This window comes from Odontomachus brunneus, unplaced genomic scaffold (genome assembly GCF_010583005.1).
Source record: "Odontomachus brunneus isolate Ranch 3 - 2012 unplaced genomic scaffold, Obru_v1 Obru_scaffold_006, whole genome shotgun sequence".
Classification (NCBI taxonomy): domain Eukaryota; kingdom Metazoa; phylum Arthropoda; class Insecta; order Hymenoptera; family Formicidae; genus Odontomachus; species Odontomachus brunneus.
Genome location: NW_022639456.1, coordinates 3,702,778 through 3,719,225, shown reverse-complemented (window position 1 = coordinate 3,719,225; position 16,448 = coordinate 3,702,778). Strand labels below are relative to the sequence as shown.

The window sequence follows — 16,448 nt, the reverse complement described above, 5'->3', positions numbered from 1 at the left end:
AAACGTTCAATTAAATCATAACGCAAATTTGCATATACTCCTGCAATCAAAGCGCTCAACAAGAACGCAAGTAACTGAAACAGCTTATTAATATTTAATAATAATAGTTGATTCGCTTGTGCTGTTACAAGCGGAAGATTTTTTTTATAAACAAAATAAATATCTTAAAGCTCCCTGAAGGTAACACCTAAATTCTGACAGGAATAAGACCATTAAAAGCCAATTCTGGATGTTTTCTGCAAATGTCTATGATGGAGAGGATGATAATGTTTGTAGTGTCAAACGTACGCGCCGAAATGATTTTCCGGTCTTTACAACGTAAGCCTCGGTAGCCGAATAGGTAAAGGCGTCCCGCCCGGTTAGGGGGAGGAGGGGTTCCAGGTTCGACTCCTGGCTGAGGCAGTATTTTTCGCAACTCAATAATGGAATCAATGCGCATGGAAGAGTATTAAAATAAGGGCGGTTTTTAATAATTATAATAATTATAGAAAAATATTAGGGAATTTAGGGTCGGTTTGTTAGTGGAAGATTGATTCATCGCGTACGTTGTAAAGACCGGAAAATCATTTTGGCGCATACGTTTGACACTACAAACATTATTATCCTCCCTATCATAGACATTTGCAAAAAACATCAGCATCGGCTCTTAATGGCCATTCCTGTTAAAATTTAGATTCTTTTATATCTTTTACAAATCAAATGTTCAATAGCTCGTAATTATCGTTGGTGAAGTAACAATTATCTTCAGCTCAAGATCGCGAATTTAGTCGCTGAGAGACGGTCGCATCAAAAAGTGAGCAATTTTACCTTTCGAGTGCATTCCGTTTGACGTTGCTACAGCTTTTCTACGTGTAGCTATCAACGAAAAATGAATCCTTTGTCGGGGACCGAGGCCCGACTACAGTGTAGCACCTCTCGTTCCCTGTGGGCGAGCGCGCCGCTGTCCTCGGAGGAACAGGTGTCAACTGCAGGACGCAGAACGTGTACAATGTATCACAGGTGCGGCCGCGGCAACACACAGGATCTCGCGCTCCGTTTATAAAAACTTGAAACTCTTCGAACGCTCATATTTCGGCGAAAAATTGACGTAGGAACGCGAAACAAACGCTATTTCGCTCAGTTTTTCGCGTAGTACGCGTTTATGGTTACACCGTGTATGCTTCTGTCATGACACGTCCGAATATATAATTACACGTGTACACGCGACATGTCGTTACACAGAGATGCTAAAAAAAAAAAAATATATATATATATATATATATATATATATATATATATATATATATAGACACGAAAATATAAGGTATCTCTCACAAAAGGTTTATCATATAAAACACGAAGTTGATCATGGAGCATAAGGTCATAAAGTTTATAAATAAGTAGAATTAAAGTTAGATAGGTTAGATTGTTTAGGTAGAAATTGGAAAATAAATGGTTGAATAAGAGAGTAGAGAAATAAGTGAATAAGTAAATATTGTAAACCAAGTCCTATTTTTTAGCCGTATTTTTTTGCTAAAATAAAATATATATTTTTTTTTACTTATATATATACATATATATAAAATACGAAGTTTCGCGTATAACTCATTTGGACAATGTCGCGAAAATTTTCCGTAATCAGTTTTTTGCACAACACGCGTAATTGGTGATTTTCACATGTTACATGCGTGTTCTTGTCATGACACGTGCTCACGTGTATGATCGTACAACACGTGTTAATATATATTGTTATACATCGTCGTCCTACTTGATATGGGAGGATTTTACTTTTTGCAGGGGCGCGATCGATCCCCTCGATTGCACGGGATACATCGGAACATTGCACTCAACGGAAAACCCAACGCAGCTCGCAAACGTCACCCCGTAATTCCCTGGACACGATTTCAATTGGAAATCGCCGACTATCGCTGGAAATCCTGTTCCCATGCGATGTAATTAGAAACAGCTTTGTAATGAAGCTGTCAATTATCGCGCGACGATGCAGCGCGCTGTTTCTATTCTCGATTTGTCATCATACTGAAACGATCGTGATTGACGACAAATGGCCACCTTGGTTCGAACTTTACGGTTGTCGAACTCCTGCGAAGGAGTTCCGTTCCTTAAACAACGAGCAGACCTTGACATTTTTTTGCATCGCAGATGCTTAAACGCTCGACGTTACTTTAAATGAATAATATTTCAAGAAGTTTCGCTGAAAAAAATTCGACATTGTTCTATATACTTCAGGATTTTAGTCTTTTTTTTTATGGAAAGAGCCATTAGTCAGTTAGTTAATGAATCGCTTAGTTTGATTTCGCGAGAGGTTAATAATAAATGGTTGCGTGATATTTTCAAATTGCTGGTTTATAACGTAAGATACGTCCTAGATAGGAAATATTTTGGAGAAAACTGATCACTGTCAGAAACTGAGCAATTTTTACTGGCAAAGTAAGTGTCGTCTAAATCGGTCAAAAACTAACCAGTAACCAGAATTTCTGTCCACTTGCTGGCTAGAAAGAGATCGCTCTTTCTACTTGGGATATTAATGTGTTTGCACATCTTCCTGTGCTTGCAAATACCCAAAGAAATTTTAGAACAACAACAATTTTTTAGTGTTTAAATGAAGTATAGTTATATTATTTATAAAATAACATTTTAAAACGCCATTTCAACAATTTTGTTATTCAATGATTAAAACTCAAAACAACTGAAACATCGACGAACAAAACAAATAGGCAGATGTTGCTGCAGAGCAATAATGCTAAACGAATGCGTCCTGTATCGATTGTTCTCGTATACTGAGACGAATATACTTGAAAATTTATTTATGAGATATAAAGTTTATTTCACAGAAACGAACGCGCTTCTCAGAAATCAGCTTTATACCCCACAAAGTAAATTTTCAAGTATTTCTTTCTCAGTGTATACAGTTCATGGGAAATCGATGTTGCTTGAGAGCAACATCGCCGAATAAAGAGTTAATTTTGAAGTGTAAAGAGGAGATTTCGGATTCGCGGTCGCGATAGTGTTTAACGCGCTTCTCAGAAATCAGGTTTATACCCCACAAAGTAGATTTTCAAGTATCTCTTTCTCAGTGTATACAGCTCATGGGAAATCGATGTTGCTTGAGAGCAACATCGCCGAATAAAGAGTTAATTTTGAAGTGTAAAGAGGAGATTTCGGATTCGCGGTCGCGATAGTGTTTAACGCGCTTCTCAGAAATCAGGTTTATACCCCACAAAGTAGATTTTCAAGTATCTCTTTCTCAGTGTATACAGCTCATGGGAAATCGATGTTGCTTGAGAGCAACATCGCCGAATAAAGAGTTAATTTTGAAGTGTAAAGAGGAGATTTCGGATTCGCGGTCGCGATAGTGTTTAACGCGCTTCTCAGAAATCAGGTTTATACCCCACAAAGTAGATTTTCAAGTATCTCTTTCTCAGTGTATACAGCTCATGGGAAATCGATGTTGCTTGAGAGCAACATCGCCGAATAAAGAGTTAATTTTGAAGTGTAAAGAGGAGATTTCGGACTCGCGGTCGTGGCAGTGTTTTAACGCGCTTCTCAGAAATCAGCTTTATACCCCACAAAGTAGATTTTCAAGTATCTCTTTCTCAGTGTATACAGCTCATGGGAAATCGATGTTGCTTGAGAGCAATATCGCCGAATAAAGGGTTAATTTTGAAGTGTAAAGAGGAGATTTCGGACTCGCGGTCGCGGCAGTGTTTAACGCGTTTCTTTCGGCTGGGGCGTCCTCGAAACGTCGGAAGCATCGGCCCGCATCGGCCTACGTATTTCGTCAGTGACATTATTCACGGCCTGCTAAACGCGGCCCTCGTCTACACGGCCGATCGCGTTAAATTTACCGCGCATCGCGGAGAGAGAGATCGCGCGACGATGTTTGCGTGCTAGAATTCAAGCGATATCGATGCAATTCGCTTTGTATCACTCCTGGCAGCGACAGCCGCTTTTGTGGTGCTCGAAGGATCCGCGCGCGTATCCCGCGCGCCGGAACCTTCGAGCTGGTCGATTTTTCACCGTTTTCGCATCGTAGCCGATGTTCTCGGTGCGGAATTACCGCGCTGGCGGAACACGCCGATACGCCGTCACTTCCGTTAGATGTTTCGAGCTCGATGAGTTCGAAACGACGCGATAGCACAACGCGATACTTCTTTTGTGCGGATAACGTTGCGTCAATTCTGTATTAGCGTAAAAATTCCTCACCTCGTCGCGAATTCGCGACTTTGTGTATCCACTTTCGACCTTTGTTGAAATTTCTTCATTCTGGCGACACAGACTCACGACTGATTGTTCTCGCGAGGAAAGTGTGCGCGAGGCTCGCAAAAAATCGACCAGCTTAGCCGCAGTGTTCTACTATCAGGTCGGTAACGCGTGCGTATAATTTTGCTACTTTTCGCGATAACGTTAACATACTTGTATGTAGAACGACACACCCACACGTTGCGACGAATCCATCTTATCAAGGTCTTCCTCTCTATAATTATAGATGTATGTATCATTAATCTCTGACATTTAATTCCTACTTTCCATGATCGCGTATGCCTGAGATACTAATTATACAGCGGACGGAACTGCTATCTCATACTCGTGCAGCTATAAAAAGAAGCGCACATTTGCATATTTCCATTTAGAACAAATGCAGATTATTCGGATAACTTAGATCTCTTCCGCCTAGACGTAATGGAGCAGTTCGTGGTTTAACCGCGCAAACTTTTTTTATAACAAACAAAAATACGCGGGTTCGTGTTTCCTTGGTAACAAAACTCGTTAGATATCTTTAAAAAAAAAAATTACCAGGGCTTGTGGAAAAAAGTCATTTCATCATTTCGCTATCTTTATGGATCAAAGTGCATAAAGCTTAAATGGCTTCCCGAGTCATTCCCGAGTCAAAATTAAAGTTGCACGTTAAGCCCGTAAATATCGTCGAACGGCCAGTAAAGAATCTAGCACGTCTGGAAACATGACGAGTCGCCGCTCACGTCCTCGAGACTGAATGGAAAGATCCAGAAGAATATAAGAGATAAATTTGGCTTTTAAAGATGGTCGGATATTTTGACTGTTTGATTCAGGTTTTTCCATTCAGTTCCAACGGATTGTTATTTATCGTTCCTCTCAGGTAATTAAATTAATTTCTTTTAAGGCATTTAATTAGTCTCTCGTCGGCATTATGTTATCTAACATCTATTGTTCCTCTCCGCGTGGAAAAGTCGGCAATAAATTACGACTTGCAGCATCAAAGAGACCCAACATTCTGCATAAACATTACCTATTCGACGATGGTTGTAGGCTTAACGTAGAGTCCAAGTTTCGACTCGGGTTACGTTAATATGTCGGGTAACACGAGGAGCATTAAATCGGAAGCAAAATCGGAAATTTCGACTCGGGCTCGTCCTGCCCGATCGCGATCCCTTCTATCGGTTCGTCTTCGTCCGCCGTGGACGAGCAGCAGCCTAGGTCAGGCATTCGTGACGTTATGTGGGTCAAAGAACCAGTTCAACAACTAGGAACGATCGCGTACGACAGACCGCCTGTCGACGCCGGCCCGGTGACGTCACGCGACGCTATTCTCGGCAACGCCAACGCATTTACCGCGGGCTAAAAATAGGCACTGCGGCGGTGCACGACCGACGAGCGTGCAAAACGCCGGCCTGGCCAATGAGATTGGCTCGTTTCGCTGCAGTAATAACAATAACAGCAACAACGGTCGTTGCACGCTCCCGAGTCCGTTCCCTGACCCGCGGCTCGGCACACGAGCGCACGAAGTGATGAGCGAACTTCGATGGGGGTGCTATGCGAAAACGTGTGCAAAACCCTCGGCGACCGACGAGAACGATGCATACATAAAAAGAAAGTCCATAATCACAATAGTGAATAGAAAATTACAATAATATAAATGTGTAGATTGGATAGAGTATGATTAGCAGTAAAATTTTTACATGATATGAATGCAGACGCAAAAGAAGAGCATTGAACAGGCATAATTAAAAAAGTACAAGAGTCTACACCGAAAAAAAATTTGGTAATGACCATCAAGCCTGGACAATAGTTACCAGATGCTTTGGTGAAGTAGTTTCAACTAAATATGTAGGTAAATATAATTAAAAATTTGATAAATAACCTTAGTAAGGTTTATGATATTTGTTGTCAAGACTTAATATGTATTGCTAATATTTGGTGACAATTATCGATTTATGTAATATATATTAGACCAAACTATTTGTTAAATAAAACCATATTGTTTTAGTAATACTTACATTATGTGACCAAATATTTCGACTTTTTAGTCGCAATACTTAATAATTATTATCCAAATTATCTGGTATTTTTAACCAAACCATTTAATTTGTTTAACTAAAAGAAGTATTTGTTTTGTAATTATTACTAGATAGTTGGTAACTATTACTATATATTTAATACTAATTATATAAAATATCGCAATGCTCAGTCAAATGAATTTGTTAACCATTACAAGACTTTTTCTGTTAGATATTTAATATAGGGTGATATATATAACTATAAACTGCAGGGAAAGAGGGAGAGGTACACCGTATATTTTATGTACCGTAAAATATTCGGGAGAATAAAATTGTTATTTAGATATTCCAGGACATACGTTCTCGTTGCACGCGACGTGTTGTACATGTGTTGTGTGCCTCGCGTTCCGGCAAATGAATATGCAAACAAGATCTCTGGCGCGATGAATGCGACGGAGATGCAACGGACGATATTAAATGATATTTTGAAGCGATGATCTTTCAAACATTGCCTCCCCGCAGTAGAAGGTCTGTCTAATTGCGGCCGACACGTACGTAGAGGCGAGCTTAGGTAACGATATAGTGGAATAATTTCACGCCACATCCGCATAACGAGTCTCACAACGATATCGCCTCGCCATATTTTCCGACACGGGCGGAAGTGGTTAGTCGCATCTGTGTGAGACTAGACTGCGAATAACGGTAACTAGAAATTAAGTGGTGCGAGTGTGCTCTACGCCGATTAGTCATGCGAATGTCTAATAATACAACGGCGTTGATTGCCGGTCGATCCTTTAATCTCTAAATAGCTCTCTGCTCTGGACGGCGAGTTTCCCCACGTAGGCGTAGATCCGACGTACACTCGACCTCGTATCACGGTCGTTACACGCCGTATCCGCGCGAAATGCTCAACGAAAAATCGCCGTGGTGCATTATCGCGATGCTTGTCGCGAAAAGTAATGGCGATAACGTTCGTGTGATATGAACGTGGTTTTCACGGTGCCGAGCAAAGATACGCGGAAGTTGGCCGGCATTGTCGAATACGATAGTTGGGCACAATTGCGAAGTTAGATCGCGTTATAGTATAGAATGTTGTAACACTCACTGCGAGTTTGCGCGAGAGTTAACAACAATATCGTCGTGTGTCTGCTTTCAGAGTTCGCGTTGAGTACTATGTGAACGAGAACACATTCAAGGAACGGCTACAGCTGTACTTCATCAAGAATCAACGCTCGAGTGAGTAGACTCCGCACTCTGTGTCTCTTTTTCTCACTTGGCGCTCTTCATACCGTAAACTTTCAACATTTATTTTCTGAGACTTTGTAAAAAGGTTTTCGATCACATTCGATCGTTGAAAGATCTACGCAAAGTACTACTGTGCCCAAAAAGTAAGAATAAAAAATTTTTTTTTTTTAATCTTTATTTATTATTCCAAATCTATTTCGTCGCCTTCAAAGTAATCCCCCTCAGACACAATACACTTATGCCAACGTTTTTTCCAACCCTCGAAACAGTTGTTAAAGTCGATTTCCGGAATGGCCTTCAAAGCTTTCTTCGATTCAGCTTGTATCTCTTCAATCGAGTCAAAACGGTGTCCCCGGAGCGGTCTTTTGAGTTTAGGGAATAGCCAGAAGTCACACGGTGCTAAATCAGGTGAATATGGTGGTTGTGGAACGATATGGGTCGAATTTTTAGCGAAATGGTCTCGAAGAACCAATGCAGTGTGAGATGGTGGGTTTATATGCATCACGTTTCCAACCGTAGGGTTGGAAAAAACGTTGGCATAAATGTATTGTGTCTGAGGGGGATTACTTTGAAGGCGACGAAATAGATTTGGAATAATAAATAAAGATTTAAAAAATAAATTTTAAATTGGTCTTACTTTTTGGACACAGTATTGTAATCGCGCCGAAAAATTACCGCGGAATTCCCCACCACGTATTCTTCTTTTCCCGGCAGCTGACGGTAAAAATTCGACAAAGTGTTTTCTCTCCTCCCGTTCCGCCGGAAGACACATTCGCCGCGAAGAAATTCAGAATACTCTCGCGGAGAAAAATCGCGACGCGTGTCGCAAGATAAATTCGAGGGCTTGACCGTGTCGGCGTTGTTATATTTCCGTTAGACTCGCCCCGGCCGGAAACAGCCGGGTCGTCGTTGTCGTCGTCGCCGTCGACGTTTTTCCGGCGTGCCGCAAAACGGCTGCTTCTTTCCGGAATAACGGTGCCGTTTCGTAAGGTAATTTCGAGGATATCGCCGCCGTCGTCTTCGCGGATATCCCACGGCGCACAACCGCGCTCTGTTGGCGTAGCCGATAATAGATATTCTGCCGCTACCGATTCCTCTCGCCGGCTTTGACCTTTGTACCTGACCTGTGCATTAGGACGTCGTGAACCCAACAGGTCAACGCTTTATTGCCCTTTGTGGCGTTTGTCGCGGGCAAATGGTTAAAGTATCTCGTTAAAGCTAGCCGATCGATAACCCGTAAACCGGCCTTCGATCCGAGTCTCAGTGAATCCTTAGCATATTACGTAACTTCCAGCGGAGTCTTAATATAGTCAACCGTGGCATAGCTTTCCGTTATCGCCGCATTATCCATGTATTTGTGTCTCCACACTGGTCTGTTTAACCATCACCTTGGCTCGGAACGACATTTTCCACGACATTATTATTGCATCCATAACAGAGAGACTCGATAAGACCGACGGTGAATAATGAATTTAAGGCCAATCGGCAGCCCGTCGTTGCGTCACGTTGCCTGTGTGTTTGTGTTTTAGGCTTGAGGATACGACTCGCCAATCTCTTCTTCAAGCTGCTGACATGCTTCCTGTACATATTCAGGGTCGTTACCGACAACGATCCAACATTCGCGGCATGGTAAGTCACATTGAGTGTCCGGATGAGTTCCTTTAAATGTCCACAAGAGACCGGAAACGTGAGCTCCGCGTTGAACTTCCGTCCGTCGCGAGCTCAACAACTTGGTCTCCCGAGTGTAGAGACTCAGATGTCATAGTGACGCTCCTCGCCCGACATTACTCGATCATTGTCATCCCCGTCATTTTCGTTAAACAGATTCTCTCGGAAAAAAGCACCATCGAATCCGTTCGCTGCGCTCGCGAAGGAGATAAAAGTTCCCGAAATAAAAGCGAATCCCGGGGACGTACTGTATTTCGGCATCGCGAGAGAGAATCGCCGGCGATGTTGGGAATGCAGAAATTGCTTCATTTGGTTTCATTTCGTTTCGCCGTCGTCGTCGTCGTCGTCGTCGGTGGGACGATTTTCCGGAAAAGTTTTATCTCCGGGGAAAAGAAACTCATTCTAACGCGCGAGCGGCGCAATATTCATGCGCGATTACGATATTATGTAACGCTCCTATCACAGCCGAGGAGAATAAGACGCGGGATAAGACCGCGCGCGAGGAATACGATGCAGTGTCGTTGCTCGCTCATGCGAGATAGAGAGAAAGAAAGAGAGAGAGAGAGAAAGTGTGGCGGCCAATTCAGCGTGGAATTCTCGATCTCCTCCATGTAAGATCATGGCGCGGCTTATTACAAATTTTTTCCATCTGTTATCCGCTCGTTGCGCGACTTTCATCCGTCAATTTTCGCTACTCGATACACCGATAATTAAATTCCACGGGTTCCACGTACGCATCTCGCCGTCAAAGCGACATCCTTGAAATCTCCTCTGTGATAAAAGTGCCCCTGTTCATCGATACACCCCGGGCTAAATTCACGGAGATCCTTTAATACCTGATGTAACTCCATTATCAAGTTTCCGATTGAAGCTCTCTCTCTCTCTCTCTCTCTCGAACTCGAACTCGAACTCGTTATAAAGGAGTTCCCTGACGAGAAACCGTCAGCAACGGGAACGGTGACCCCGGTCAAGGTGTACGTTTTCGTGTATACAATTTCCACCGGTCGGACGTGGGAAGATTCAATAGAAGATTCCGAGTCGAGAAATTTTAGTCCTGCTTCCGACCTGAACTTCTAACATCTGTATATTCGAAAGAATTGGTGTATGTCTAATACATATAGAAATTCAAAGTCCTACACTAAGAAAAAATATTTGGTGTGTTTGTAATCACATAGGGAAATGATTACTAAATTACGGTTATGCAAGTCGTTTTTTATTAGATTCTAATGTTAGTGGTAATAACCTTATATGCATGTTACCATTTTGGTGTTAGAATATCGAAAAAATATGATTGGGACCAAAAATAACTATAATTTCATTTAGACTGATCGTTTTGTTCTGCCAGTGTACTTTGCGTCTTTAAGCGGCACTAAAATGCTTAAAATGCAACTTGTAAGTTCTAGAGAGCATTTCTCAGTAAAGTCAGCAAATTACATCAAAGTCAGCAGGTTATAATCAAAAGAGTCTGATGTAAGCTTTAGAAGCAGAGTATGCGCGAATGGAATTAGGGTCAAATGTAGGATTCAAATTTCGACTCGGGATACGCGTTTCCGATCGATATGATTACTATGCGAACCTTCACGGGAGTTGCGATCGTTCTTATTCTCCGCAAGCTTCTCAAGACGGTGATGTATCCCGAGAGCGTATCCTGGAGACTCGTCGACCCAAACGACGCGCACTCGATATCGAAAAGCCATCGAACTTGTCGGGCGCGAATGTCGCGTGACAATCCGTCCGTCCCTATCAACGCACTCATCTGTCACTTACGAGTCTGTCTGCCTGCCTTCCTTCCTTCCTTCCTTCCTACTTTCTTTCTGTCTCTCTCCCCAGTTACGGTTGCACGCCCGGCAACAAGACCGAGTTCCTCGCGTCGCAGAACTTGACGGAGGAGGAGTTCCAGGAGCACCCGACCATCAACTGGGAAGCCATTCTTTGGGTCAGGAGACCTCTGGAACTGTGGGTGGTCCAAGTGATCTTGGCGATGGTGTCACTAACCGAAGCCCTGCTGCTCGCGTATCTCGGTTACAAGGTACGCTACTCTTCCTTATCGCGATTAGTATCTCACTTTTTATTGCTCGACAGTTCGCTCCTTTCGATTATTCGAGTCAAGAGACGCTCGTTATGTTATCGGTTCGCTCGCGACGCGAGAGATCCAAAGTACCTCTCCGCTTCCACTATTTTCATTCCGTGGCGTGAGATGCTTTAGCAAAAAGTGAATAAAAATCTCTTGCTCATTATTATGTGCGGTATCGTTTTGTTGTGGAATTTTTTTTTAACAAATGCGCCGTCATTTTTTAGTAACATATTATCCTCATTAAACGCGCATTCGCTGCATGGTTCTGCATGTGCAATGAGTACGCCAGCAACGCTCGCTTCGCTAAAATCGCCGCACACCTTCGTCGTCCTGTCATTTTCCGAGCGAGCAGATTAGAAAAAGTGGGCGGAAAAAAAAACTGTGTCAGTACACCTTTTTTTTATTACCTGGGGACCAGACGAAAAACTCGGTCGTAGGAACAGAAGAATTCCTCTAGAGAGTTCCTAGTCAATTGCTCTTAGTTGTCTCAACCGAGTTTTAACGCGGCTGAACGTTCAGGCGAACGTTTTCGGTCACGATAACAGAGATATTGGTTCGCGTCAGCGAGTTTTTCTTCCAATTTTCTTTCCCCATACTGGAACTGAAATTTCTCCATGTACGCGCGCGAAACCGAGCCGAGGTAGTCCCGTCTTCGTGAGCAAGTCGAAGATTGAACGTTAACGTGTAAGCCGCGCTCGTCCAGTGTGCACAATTTACGGGTCAACGATTCGTGTGTTTTGAATCGATCGAATATATCGTATCACGACACTGACGCGCAATGCTTTCCTTGCCTCCCGCCCCCCTTCCCCCCGCGAGCTATTTGCTTTCGTGATTTATTCGCTCGGAAAGGGAAGTTCTGCCAAGTTCGCTTCGAGTCGCGCATTCGGGAGCTCGGCAGTTCAAAGAAAATTAATCGGGAAAACGCCGTGACATCTTTGGTCGGCTAAATCTTGTCGGAAGTGCTGCTCTAATTTTCCGTCCGCTTTGAGATTCGGAAATTCGACGGCGGAACCGACTGACGTCGCGCGCGGACGACGACGAGATAAAACCAGCCTGTGCAGCTCGCGGAGACTCTCGCGCACGTCTAATGTACCCTCGTCTTCCAATAGAGAGGCAATCCGTCAAAATTCGCATGGGAAAACGTCGCGGTGATAAGACCCTTCAACTCTCCCCGGAACCAGTTCTGAAATTCCCGTTCAAGGATAATCGCGTCGAACGTGCCGTTGCAGCTCGTTACGGAAGACGATCTTGTCTGTTCTCACTTCAACGCGAGAATCAAATCAAATCCTGCCGTTTGCCGAGCTTTTTCACGTCATTAGCTCCCGGAAACGTCCCGATCGTCGAAGTCTCCGACGGTTACGGCGATTGTTGAAATCTCCGCGCGGTGTTCGCGCGATCGTGCCGTTACATTATTGAATTCGATATGAAACGCGCATTGTATTACTCGACGCTGTCGCGACACTGTCGATACCTTTGGAGTATCGGTACGACCCAAGAGAAACTCCTGCGCGGGGTGTTCCACCCTTCACCCCCACGAGAGAACACGACATATTGACGGCTGGTACAAAGGGACGACCGGAAACAAGCGAAAATATCAGCGTAAAAGCACCCTTCATACTCGACGAATATCAGAGACGCGGCTCTGCGGTCGTTGGTGTTGCGGCTGCGGGGGAGCAGCCTTGAATTTGCTGCAACATCGCGAAATCGCATCAGACTCGCCCGCCTGGGACGGGTTTAGCCGCGAGCTGCGTGGTTCGATGTCGAAGCTACTTCGGGATCCGCGGGATCTCCTGGATTTAACGGGCGTTGCACGTCGATGCGCGAGCAGCGCATCGTCATCGCCCATGCCGCGTGTAATCGCACAGCTTCGTCGTGCAATCCACCGGGAGAAAGCGGGCTATTGTAATCCGAGTCATAACCATCGGTCATGAAACGCAGCGCCGTTGTGCAGATCGACGCGCGCCTCCCTCATCCTTGAGCCTCCGTCTTCTTCTGCGATCTCTCTCTCTCTCTCTCTCGTCGACACTTGCGTCATTCGCGATTTGCGAGGTTTCAGAGTTCTCTTGTTGGCTCGGGGGCTCTCTTAGCCGGCACCGGAGGAAACGGGAGCGTCGCAAATGGGCCCTAAAGAGAGCGTCGTTAGCTGCACGGTCACGCAGGGAGCCATATCTCACGCTTCTTGAACAATCACAATGCCACTGAGAATGCCACAGTGCGTTCGTTTTACAAACGAACCGAGGTTCCCGAGAATCTCGATCCAAAAGCTCAAGCTCGTGCAAGTCTCGATGCAGGGTTCCGTTGTTTCTTTGCCGGAAGGATTTCTCAAATTACGCTCGTCGACGCAACTGGTTTATAAATCTCGGAAGCGGATATTAATCGCCACGGAGGTCTCGAAAAGTTTATCCGGTTATCGTCCGGGTGCAGCCTCTGCGGAACTTTAAGCTTCCTGTCCGCGTCCCGATGAATGCCGAGAAAAAAAGCAGGGCAATTTCTCTCTCTCTTTCCCTACGGAGGCTTTCCATTAAGAGATGCATCCCGGTGCATTTCGCTCTCGATATTTCTGCACGGATGCGTCACGGGAGCGCGCGAGTACTTGTGTGTGTATGTGTGCATCGTCAATTCTTTCCCGACAGTGACCATAATTCTTTCGAAGAAAATGAGGGCACGGGGGAGGAAAACATAAAACGAAACTCCCCCCCTCACCTCCCTCTCCCGTGGGAATCTTGCAATCAAAAAGATCTAGATAATAAATCTAGATAATAAGATAAATAGAAAAATTACTATCATTTTAACAAGTAAACTTACCCAAAACAATACAAATAATTTCTCGGTTTGGCCGAGATTCGAACCATTTTTGACTAATTTAACACAGATTTGAAATATTTCGGTTGGAATATGAGAAGTAAGAAAAGATTGTACCAATTCCCGTTTACGTGCCTATTCTTGGACATTTTTATCGCTCTGATCTTTAAATACAAATATTTAAATTTCCAACGTGGAATGTACTTATATATTCAACGTATGTACATATATATTTTTTTATATATAAATTATATATCAGTTTAAATATATACGTATTTAGAGACTAAAACGATAAGTATGTCCAGGGCCAGGGGAGTACGTGTCCGGGCATTGATACGTTTGCTTTATTAATAGAATCGTAAGCAACGTCACGAGCAACGTAACGAGTGAAGCCAGACGGATTCCTCGACTGATCGTGAGTGGCGCGTTAGAATCTTCTTTGAGGCAAGAAAGACAAAGATCCCCCGGCCTGTGAGAGTCGCCACGTCGCCTTCACGTGTACACAAATATAGCGGGCCTTGTGCTATTAAAGGCCAACACATCAAAAGAAAATCACCGGCGGACACAGCCGACGCGAGACTTGTGTTTTCTCGAGGTTCCTCCACGCGCCTTGCGACCTCGCCTCGAGGCGATGGAGGCTTTGTCCACGTGTCTCGCCTACGACGTAGACGGCGACGGTGATTGCGCCCGGAAGTGGATATATCCCGAAAGTCAATACAGAAAAGAAGTTACACGAAGAGCGAATCGCCCGCAGGAAAATTACTTTCGTCGAGATTTCGTCGTCACACGCTTTAGCGCGCAGACAAAACGACCTCGCGGCAAGAAGCCGTCCTGAAGAGGAATACACGATCGTGGTTGGAGCTGCTTGCTCGAGTTTAGCGTTCGCGAATTAATCGCACAAAGTTGTTTCCGAACGCGCGGCAAGGAAACCGAATCGAGTCTCTCGCCGCGGGGAGAAAAGCGGATATGTATGAGAGAGCCGCATATAAATGAAAGTTTACCCGATGGCCGCGCGGATTCGAAAGAATCCCTCGTCCCGGATACATCGACGGATCCCGCGATCCCATCGTAATCGTTTATGCTCGCCGAAGTCGCGCGACGCGTACACGTGTAACCATCACCGCGCCGACGCGAACACGCTCTTTTCCCGAAAGAATTTCAACTCGCTTTACAGCCAAAGCGGAGGATTTCCAGACGAGAATAGGGGAGAACCCTTCAGACCTGTAAGCGGATCAAGGTGCCGAGATTCTGCGAATTTTCGTCGCGTCACACGAGAGAAAGAAGACACCCAGAGAGAGAGAGAGAGAGAGAGAGAGAGAGAGAGAGAGAGAGAGAGAGAGAGATGATCGTTCGGGATGCTCTCAGCATCGTCGGCCTGATTGCATCCGCGGGATGCGCTTTCGCAAATTCGCCGCTCAAGCTGGCCGCGACGGCTCAACTTAATTTTATACATACCGCGGGGAGCACGAGGAAATTTCCCGGCAACTTCGGGAAAAGCTCGAAGCGCTGTGAATACTCGCGATACGCGCGAGCCCAAATTCGGTTTTTTCCGAGACGTGCTCAACCGGCTAACAATATATAGCGAGGGAGGAAAATCAAGATAGCGTTCCGCCGCGGCTTATTGCGCCGTACGAGCGAAGGGTACTCTCCGTCCTGATTAACAAGCCGCTCCCCGCGAACGCGAAACTTTTATCAGCGGGACAGAGAGGCCGACCGTTAGCGTCAAAGAGAGACGCATAATGCGATGAAAGGTCGCGGTCTCGGCAGAAGTGTAATATCCACGTCACGTTCACGGCGAAGTGCAAGGGACTCCGGTGCGCATCCAGTCAACAATCCCAGCTGCAACGAGGCGAACAAGTTCTTTATCTGATTACGCTCGTATTCGCTCTTTCCCGTCGCACCGGCCAAAGCTAATTACTGTTAGCGCCGATGCGACGTGGCCGGTTATTCTTCCTTTTTTTCCTCCCATTATGAAACGACTCGGCCGTATATATCCTGAAGTCGACGTCAGTCGCGCGAAATACGGTCCGTGGTAGCGAATACGAAACGGAATTCGTATGGGGAAAACAGGTCATGTGAGTCTATGGCCTGTATTAAGAGTCATTACTTGAAACTTATCCTACATGAGATACTCAGGTTTGAATTTAGAATTAAATGAGAGCTTTTCATTTAAATTGTATAATATACGTAACAATACATTACAATGTTTGCAATCGCGCTCAAGACAGTTGAAAATTCATATTTAACTCTAAATTAAAATCTAAATGTCGCATCTCTCAGACAAGTTTCAAGTAATGACTATTAATACGGCCTTATTTCTCTCTCTCTCTCTCTCTCTCTCTCTCTGTGTCTTTTCCCCTTTTCTCTCTCTCTCTCTCTCTCTCTCTCTCTCTCTCTCTCTCTCT

General features: G+C 44.5%; 1 protein-coding gene across 4 annotated transcripts in view; it reads left to right on the top strand.

The window, feature by feature from the left end:
- The window catches only part of LOC116853240 (potassium channel subfamily T member 2), a 149,997-nt gene that overhangs the window by 93,276 nt on the left and 40,273 nt on the right, over nucleotides 1-16,448 (top strand). For all 4 annotated transcript variants that reach the window (XM_032834230.1, XM_032834213.1, XM_032834205.1 and 1 more), the window contains 3 exons: nucleotides 7,411-7,490; nucleotides 9,029-9,128; nucleotides 10,998-11,196. In XM_032834230.1, the coding sequence (XP_032690121.1) occupies nucleotides 7,411-7,490; nucleotides 9,029-9,128; nucleotides 10,998-11,196 (379 nt within the window). The remainder of the gene's footprint in view (nucleotides 1-7,410; nucleotides 7,491-9,028; nucleotides 9,129-10,997; nucleotides 11,197-16,448) is intronic.